Source organism: Barbus barbus (genome assembly GCF_936440315.1).
Source record: "Barbus barbus genome assembly, chromosome: 35".
NCBI classification, from domain to species: domain Eukaryota; kingdom Metazoa; phylum Chordata; class Actinopteri; order Cypriniformes; family Cyprinidae; genus Barbus; species Barbus barbus.
In genome coordinates, this window is record NC_136763.1 from 20,509,482 (window position 1) to 20,519,311 (window position 9,830).

Sequence of the window (9,830 nt, forward strand, 5' to 3'; positions counted from 1 at the left end):
CATGTGACTTCCAGATAAGCAGTACACAGTGTCTCCACTGAGACATCATCGTATATTCTGTTTCAGATGCACCCCAGGATGGAAGTGAAGGTGTGTAAGCTGAGGGCTGTTCTGCAGTCAGCTGTGAGTGTGAAGAACCTGCTGAGAGCGCAGGGTTACTCACCACAGCTGACTTGAGCACACATGGGATCGGATTTGAGTAGAGGCTGAGTTGGATAATGAAAAAACAGCCAAAGAGTTCACCGGTGAGGGTCGTAGCAGTGGTGCAACTGATACTGATGGTTTTAGCGGAGCCGGTTTATTTTTAGTAAACTAACTGTGGCTTACAGCAGTCAGTCAAATCTATATACACCTTGTCTTTTTAGTATGGAAGCACATTTTGCCAGTATAATATTCATTGTTTTTCTACAATGACAATAAAAATCAATTAATGTAATAATAAAGAGGTAATTTTGACTTCATCTCTAACAATGAGACTGTATATCTCGGAATTATAACATTGAAATTATTACTTTATATATCACAATATAACTGCATCTCGCAGTAGGATCTTTTGTTTCACTATCATGACTATCTCGCAATGTGACTTTATATATTACAATGTTATTTTACAACTCACAATTATGACTTTCCCATAATATCAACTTTATATTTCATAATGTGTGTTTATATATCACAACTACAGCCTTGAAATCGCGTCTTTATATCTTGCAATTTCATTTTCTCAGCATAATTTCAACTTTATATCTCACGATGTGACTTTATATCTTGCAATTATTACTTTTTCACATATTTTCAACTTTACATTGCCCAAAGTGACTTTACATTTTGCTTTGAAATTGTGACTTTATACCTTGCGATATTTAATCCACATAATTTCAACTTCATATCTCCCAATGTGACTTTAGCACTTTTGCAATTATGACCTTGAATTTGCGTCTTTACATTTTGCAATGTGACTTTGTATTTTGTAATTAATTTTCTCCATATAATTTCATATTCACAGATGTGACTTTGTATCTTGCAATACTTGTTTCTGCGTAATTTCAACTTAATATCTCACAAAGTGACTACATTGTGCATTTACGATCTTGAAATCGTGACTTCATATCTTGTATTAGTTTTTTCCACATCATTTAAATTTGATATCTCACCAGGTGACTTTAAATTTTGCAATCATGACTGAAATTGTTACTTTATATCTTGCAGTTATGACTTTTTCACATATTTATAACTTTATATTGCACAAATTGACTTTATAACTTGCAATATTTTCCACATAATTTCAACTTTATGTCTCACAATGTTACTTTATATTACATTATTTCTCATAAAGGCTCTCTTTATTATTTGAAATTGTGGCTATATTTCTCATAGTATTTATTATTTTAAACTTTGTCTGGCAATCACCTTTTCATTTATTCCTCTGAGGCAGAAACAGCTTGGCATATTTCAGAAATAGAAAAACCTTTAAAGCAGTTCTATCAAAAATCCAGCAAGGATATGCAAAATAACTCATAAAAGAAAACAGTTTACAAAATTAATATTCCATCATAGCATTCCATCACCTTCATGTCATTCCAAATTCAAATAGTTTTTTTTTTTTCCCAGTGGAACACAGTATGTTTATTAGAATGTACACTTGCTAATTTCCATACAATGGAAGTGAATGAATATTGTGGCTGTCAAGCTCCAAACAAAATTACAAAACGCACTATAAAAGTGATCTAACTATATGAATTGTGCACTATATTCCAAGATATCTGAAGCCATGTAATTCTGCAAAACATCACAGTTTTTGTTCCAAGAAATAAAATAAATTTGGGGTGCATTATTGCTTTAAATCTTAGACCCTTGTGGCTCTAGAAAATTACCCTGAAATGATGGACTGGCTGACAAAATAATCAACCATCATATACAGACCGCTGACACCACTTACGGTTTGTCTAATGTCAGAAAACATAATAATAAAAAATACACTCCATAATACACCATCAAGAAAACATAAGAAAAAGACAAATTAAATTTGAGTAACTAAATTACTTATCACCCAGTTCAGAATTTCCTTACTAATCTACAGTATAAAACCTCTAAATGGGTTCACTCACCACTCATGATTGCTCTGCAGTGGGTAAATGCTGGAGACTGGACTAAAGTGGTCACAGGTAAAGCTCAGCTCCAGCCAAACACACATGAAACAGTTTTTATACGGCCTGACCTTCTCTCCCCCTCCATGTGACCCCATACTGAGTGACAGCAGAGGTACACACCACACCTTTGGACCTGATCTAGGGCCAGTTTTCCCTCCATTGATCCCTGCTTAATTGTCTGATCACTGATCTTAAATCAGCATAAATATACAGACATCAACAAACACCCCAGGTGAGCACTACAAAGCTGACCCGCACCATAATCTTTCCGCCCTTGAACCAGAAGCTCACACACTCAGGAGAAAACAGGCTTGATAACGTGTTTGTGAAGTTGTTTTCTGACTACAGGCTTTTTTAGCCACAGCATTAATGTTTGGATGTACATTATGGCGAGACAAACAAACTAAAAGAACGAAAGAAATAAATCATATTGACAGTTTGATGCCTCATCCAATGAGCTAGCTCAGTTAAATATTAGATTATAATTGAAATAAGGGTGTATTAATACACTTTGCATTTTAAAACAATAAAACAGGACTTACCATGTAGTAGCAGCTCTTCTTGTATCTCTTCTGTCCTCCAGTGCGCGCTCTGGTAAAGTAGCGTGCAGCAGACACGCTATATTCTGCGCTCGCAGCGATTTAAGGAAACGGAGGAGAAAGTGATTTTTGCGTGGGAAGAAGAGGGTACGGATTTTTCCAGTTAGACAAAATACAACGATCTACTGCTTGACAGCGAATAGAATCGAATCGTTAATAAAGTATGATTGGGGGAGGCGTTAATTACTATGCTGCAATAACACACATCTAATGACCAGGGATGTCATCTAACAGCGCCTGAAGTGAACCTTCATTAAATGCTAAATATGTATTTAAGGTGAAAATGAGTGAAAAACTCCGACCGTTGGCAAGAGACAAATATTAAGCATATTTCATTACTATGATAACGTGATTGCTTGCACTTGTTGAGGTCCAGCCTTCAGATCTATCTGTGTGTGTGTGTGTGTGTGTGTGTGTGTGTGACCTTCTGCTCCGATCTACCCACTCACCACCCACACACGCGTCTTAGGTCTGTATAAACTCATCTCGCTCTTTTCCTTAACTTCCCCCAAGGAATCTGCCATTTATTCGAGCACATTCATAAGGGTTCGTTTAATTTTATATTTTGCACGTTTGCATTTCTAAATCGATTATATGCCCTGTTTTCTTGTTGTGATCTTAGAAAGTGTCTTAGAAAGTTCTGTTAATTATACTTTTACCCAAAATATAGGCTAACATTATTTGGCGTTTATTTTTAATATTACATGAACATTTAAGTGTCCAGTTTTATTGTCGTGATTACGTTATTTAGCGGTTATGAAAACGGTTTTTAGAAGGGCATCCTACAAATAACATCACGAGGACGTTCCGAGAATGTTGTTCTAAAAATGAATTTTCTCAATATTATGAGAACGTTTATCAAAGTTATCGAACGTTCTATAAACATTACTTTAAGAATGTTTTGTCCAAACATTTATAACTTTTAAAAAACGTTGTAAGAACGTTCCCTGGCTACCCGATCTCATGAATGTGCGTATAAATAGTACGCCAAATAAAAAGGAAAACTCGTGGTATTGATACGCAAAAATGGACGTGTTTATGCTACGCGATGGGTAGGGTTAGGGTTATGGGTTAGATGCGTATCATATGCACGCGAAAATTGCGTGTGTCATATATAAACCAAAGTCTATTTTTTTCGTATCAATACCACGAGTTTTCATTTTTATTTTGGCGTGTTATTTACACGCATTTTCATGAGACCGGGCTGTCCCTGGCAACTTTTAAGGCAAGGCAATTGTCATTGTAATTGCTACGACAATGTGACACATGCAAAGTATTAAAAATCTACATGTATTGAGCTCTCTTCTCTTCTATTAGCCTATACCCTGATATGGCAAAAACAGAAGTGTGACCTCATCAGTTAACCTACTCAATTTTACATTATAGAAAAATGATGTCTTCATGCAGCACTGCTTTTATTACAAATGTGTGTGTATCCATACTTCAGTGACTGTAAGGACCGTAAACACGGCTCTAACATAAAGCAGCACATTTTGCATTTGTGAAAGGTGACAGCAGCAGATTGCATCACTATGGTAACACAATTGGCCTGCCAGAGTGTGGGTGGTATGTTGCATACATGTTCTCCATTTAGCTACTATAATTACACATTCAGCTGCTGATAAACAGGCATGAAACGCATTAGACACAGTTCATATATTTATAAAAGGTTTGGGTTTACTATTGTAAAGTGTACAAATAACCTAAGCAGTAGTTCGTAGGCTATAACGCTAAAATCCTAAATTGTTATGTGACACTAAAGACTGCAGTAATGCTGAAAATTCAGCTTTGCATCGCAGGAATAAATTACATTTTAAAATATATTCAAATTGTAATATTTCACAATATTACTGTTTTTACCATAGGCTATTTTTGATCAAATAAACACAGCCTTGGTGAGACTTCATTCAAATTATTCAAATATCATGGTCCTTCTGACCTTTGACAAGTACTACATTTTCAAAGTAAAGAAAAGTTCAAATATATAAATAATAAATATTTTTATTCTATTATAAAACTACCTGCATTAACTTGTTTGGCAGTTGAATGTCTTTTATTTTTGTGTCCAAAATGTTTTTTTTTTGTTGTTGTTTTTATTGTAGGAAAGATTAAATATAGCTGAATTGAATGGAACATTATATTTTATTCATCTATAATTTTCTAAAATCTTGCATAATCAGTCTTTTTTCACTGAAGTATTTTCTGAATAAAAACATTTAATTTTCTGTATGCAGGTGGTTACATAAAATCTTGAATAATATTTGAAATCATTAGCAGACTGCTATTTACATATGAATACTGAACACTCTCAGATAAAAAGGACAAGAGCTATCACTGGAGCGGTACCTTATCAAAGGTACACTTTTGTACTTTTTTACCTCTAAAAAATGCATACTAGTGTCTTAAAGGTATACATTTTAATACCTAAAGAGAACGTATTAGTACCTTTTGAAAAGATATTGCCACTGTGATGGTTGTGTACCTTTTTTTCTAAGAGTAAAGGAACACATCATAGCTAATTCTGTTTTATTGTTATTTATATGATGAATCCTATCTAATATTCAGTAATATCACTCTCTCCCCACTGTCCTAGAATATGGAATGAGTGTTTGAAGACGTGTTGCCCTGTAATTATCGGCAGCCTCACTTTTACAGCACTTTGTGTGTTGCATTATGAGCTACCTTGTTGTCTGCTCACATTTGCCGGCTAACATTAAAGAGATGAAAGTAGCCTGAAGTACAAAACTGCCTGGACAAACAGCAAAAGGTCAGGAAATAGATTTGTTGCTCTGAAATGTCACTATTTTCAAGCTTAATGTGAAGACACAGACATTTACAGCCTGACAAAAGAGACTCATTAGACATCAGATCTGAGACAGCAAACACTCCATTTAGATCATTAAAACACACAAAGCATGTGCAAGATGATTCCTTTATTCGCTTATGTGAAAATATATCCTCATACAATCAAACGCCAAAAAAATCTGTATCAAAAACATTTTCAAAACGGGAAAAATGTGAAAAAGTACCGCTAAATACAAAACTGCAGTGTTCTCAATTGTGCCAAATGCAGATTCATTTTCTATGGTCAGAGGATGACATTTTGATAGGCTAACATTGTGTTAATTAAATACTAAATCAAAGTTATAAGATGAAGAGCAAGAAAAGTTTAAAAACGTCTCCCGAACTAGCAAAATTAGTGGTCATTAAAGTACTTTAAACTACATGCTGGCTGTTTCCCACATCACTCGATAATTAACAGGCGTATGTGTATGTGTTAAAAAATGAGGTGAACACAATTCACTGTAGCCCTTGAGATCTATGAATGAAATAAGGAGTTCACAGACTCTGTGATACATTCAAGAGTATATGTGGTAAAGATAGTGTAGTATTTGGCATAAAGCGTAGCTAAATTGAAAGTAGTGTAGCAATTTATGGAATGCAAACCACAACCTTTAGATTGTACTCTGAGAGCAATCATTCACACATACACTGATTCAGTTAAAGTTCAATACGTCAAAATCATCTTTAACAGAAGTCCTTGTTAGTCCATACTGAGTGTAAAGGATTCTTGGTATCACTCTTTGGCTGAGGGAGGCTGTTTGTTTTTTATTAGTTAAAACATGCTCTGAACATGTGATTAACCAATAAGGACATTCAATTAGCTCAAATGAGCGTGTTTCAGATCTGCATTAGTGTTGCATCATGGACTGTCTGACTGTGTCCTCCAGGGATTTTCTAGTGACGAGAAGCCTGACCACATCTTCATTCTTCTTGGTGAGTTTTTTTCGTGCCTGATCATGTGTCACCATGGTCATATCCCAGCCATTCACCTGAAATTGACATTGAGTGCACAAAAACTACATTTATATATATTTTAACATAATGCCAAATAAGTTCAGTCATGAAACACTAGATGGCGCAGACTAATAGGCTCTTTGCATGCAATTAGCTAGCTGTCACATCAACAATTCTTGTCACAAGCTTGTAGGGCAACAATACTTTTCTCAATACCAATGTTATGAAATCCGTTTTAACAAGATTACATTTTTTCAGTTTGTGGACGTTTTTACAGACTCAAAGCATACTTAAGATTTTTAAATCACTCAGCAGTCCTTAAAAAAAAAAAAAAATTCTGCTTTTTCAGGAGACGGACAAGCATTTGTGAAATGCTTTCAGGCTATGTTTTTGTGTCCATTCATAGCTTAGAAAGAATCATAATTTCTATTCATTTTCCACTGATTTACGTGATCTGATGAGCATTAGCTGCTTCCAGTGTTGTCTGCCTGCGTTTTCTCTTCTCAGAGGAAGCTCTTTTGCTGCTCGTATGTCGCTTTCATATTACGTGTTCATAACCTGCCCTGTCTCCAATGACAAACATCCATTACACTTCCAGTTCTGTACCCAAGAAACCCAGAAAAACATTTCTACAGATGAAACATGAAGCTAATAAACACGCAATTATGACAGTATATCATTTTTGTGTGATTTTCATGAGATTCTGCCTATTTTTATAGCAATAAAGGGTGTTAACATGAGAAATGTCATGAGTCTGCTTTGAGACGAGATGAGTTTTGCACCTAATAAAGTGGCCGGTTAGTGTATATTACACCTGAAAAGTTTAACAAATTTTTCAGTGTTTTGGAATGTGATGTTATTCAGACATTCTGGCAAAAAGTGATGACATTAATATCTTCAATTATTATGTCACAAAATGAAAGATGATTAATGAAACGATTAATTTAGTAAAATCAGGAATAGTTTTGTTTTGTGGCCTGGACAAAACTTTTCATCACTGTGAGAATGTCTTATAATACGGCTGACAGGTTTGGATCTCTCACCTGCATAATTTTGTCTCCCATCCTGAGACCAGCCACCTCTGCGGGTCCACCCTTAGATATGCGTGTGACATAGATTCCCTGTGACGTTAATACAGTTAGAAGAGTCACTTCTGAATGACAGAGCCTCACTCTAAATAGAATTCAATTCACTAAACATGAAGTGTTCACCTTGTCTGTCTTGTCTTCGGAAAACGGATTCTGGCTTGAATCTTGGTCGATTCCCCCTCCAATGCTGAATCCTAATATTAAATTATCACCATCCCGTAGTTTGTGAATCTCAATCCGTTGCTGAAATACAGAAAGGAAAACAAGACTGCTGACTTACAAGGCAGGAATAGTAGGATATATCTAAAAACGAGAACAATGCACACTAGGTGCTGTCTAGGTACACGGCTAACTAGGATTTAAGCCACATCCTATGTTGCAGCTGTTTATGACCATATATGGCAGCACTACCTGAACAAGAACATAAACCACACCTGCTTACTTCACACCTGAGTGACATGAGAACAGACTGAATATAATACAAAAGAACAATTAAACCCCAATTAAATTAATCATTTAATATTCATTGGATCCCAAAAATGACTAGTAAGCAATAGCATTTCATTTTAGGGAAGCCAAATGAGCATTGTGGTTTTGTTCTAGTTTACAAGTAAAACGTTTGGTTATGTTATATGTTGTGCCGCACGATACTTTTCCATAATATAAATAAATAAACAAATAAATAAATTGAATAATAAATAAATAACTATTGTTCACTTTGTTCGCCCCTGCTGGCTAACGTTAGCATAGCATGCTAACCCTTTCCATTACATAAGCTTTTAGCTTAAACTCAAATAAACTTAACCAAGCTATCCTGTCTGATTATTGTTGAGAATACAAAAAAAAAACATTTTTTAATTAACAGCTTTCCCAGTCAAACGATATAAAATGAATCATGTCGTAAAAACACTAAAGCACCGCACACAAAGCTGATGCTAGTGAAGCTTTCCATGCTAAACACAATCTCACACTGAACACAAACTCACCACAACAGCTGTGACAGGCTGACCGGGGATGAACGACATTTTCTGCCTGTTATAAAACTTATATTCCCTGTTGGGGCTCTTAGGTGTTTAATTCAGTGATTTTGACTGATAATAACTGGAGTGAGGTGTTCGGTTCCTCCCCTTTAGCTGTGTGTCATGTTGGGGCTGCGCCCTCGAGTCTACGATTTATTCATCCTATTCATTCATTTACTTATTTACATCTGTTAATGTTGATGTGACTTATTGGCGTATTTACGAGTGAAACACAGTTATTTAAACAAGCACCAGCAGATGACGCATTCTGATCAGTATTACGAGACAGTCAAAACATTTTTTTTGTAAGGCTATTTTTTTTTTCCAAGTTGTAAATAAAAATATTTTGGAGTATATTTTACAAATATATTTTACAAAATATTTCAGTACTTGAAATATCGTACTTGTCTACCGTGGCTGGGACACGAAGGATTTAAGTATCGCTTTTTATTTTATTTTATTTTCATTTATATGTTTACTATTGAAATGTTGTTGTATGCATTTGTCAATTTTATTTAATTTCTGTATTTTCTTAAATGTGTGTGTAGATAGTATTTAGTTGTAACTTTTAGTTTTAGTTACTTTTTCTTATTTGTAAGTCGCTTTGGATAAAAACGTCTGCTAAATGACTAAAAGTAAGTAAAGTAAGTAAGTATAATTCAAGTAGTGTATAGTATAAGTACTTTATTACTTGTATTGTACTTGTATTTTCACATTACTTTATTAATTGTGAAACATCTTGTTTTTGCCTGCAGTGTCGCCCCTTAAGTTTACTTTAAAATGCAAAGTCCAATTCATTTCCGCGAACCGGTTCTTTTGGACAGATCGGTTCATTGAACCGGTTCTTTTCGGACAGATCGGCTCATTTGAACCAGTTCTTTTGGGACAGATCGGATCATTTGAACCGGTTTAAAAAAGCCGATTAATCGGTTCCTGAATTTATCAAGCAATAATGTCTCTACGCATTTCTTTTGTAACAACTCAATGAAAAATTCAAAGAAGTAATTTGTGTCAACACATATTGAACCATTAAAAAAAAAAGTTATTTGTGTGAAAGCATATGCTATATAGCTGATTATTGCCATAATTCACTTAAGTTGGTGTTTGTGGACACAGTTTAATTCGCGGATGCATGTCGACTGACTGACCAATATAGCCTAAAAGTTTCACACCTAC

General features: G+C 34.9%; 1 protein-coding gene across 1 annotated transcript; it reads right to left on the minus strand.

The window, feature by feature from the left end:
* Nucleotides 1–5,669: 5,669 nt before the first annotated feature.
* Nucleotides 5,670–8,961, minus strand: LOC306855117 (tax1-binding protein 3). Its single transcript, XM_079393566.1, has 4 exons — nt 8,622–8,961; nt 7,759–7,878; nt 7,591–7,668; nt 5,670–6,582 (listed from the first exon to the last, which is right to left on the minus strand). Exons 1-4 carry the CDS (start codon nt 8,658–8,660, stop codon nt 6,442–6,444), a joined length of 378 nt encoding a protein of 125 aa, XP_079249692.1. The 5' UTR covers nt 8,661–8,961; the 3' UTR covers nt 5,670–6,441.
* Nucleotides 8,962–9,830: the final 869 nt, after the last annotated feature.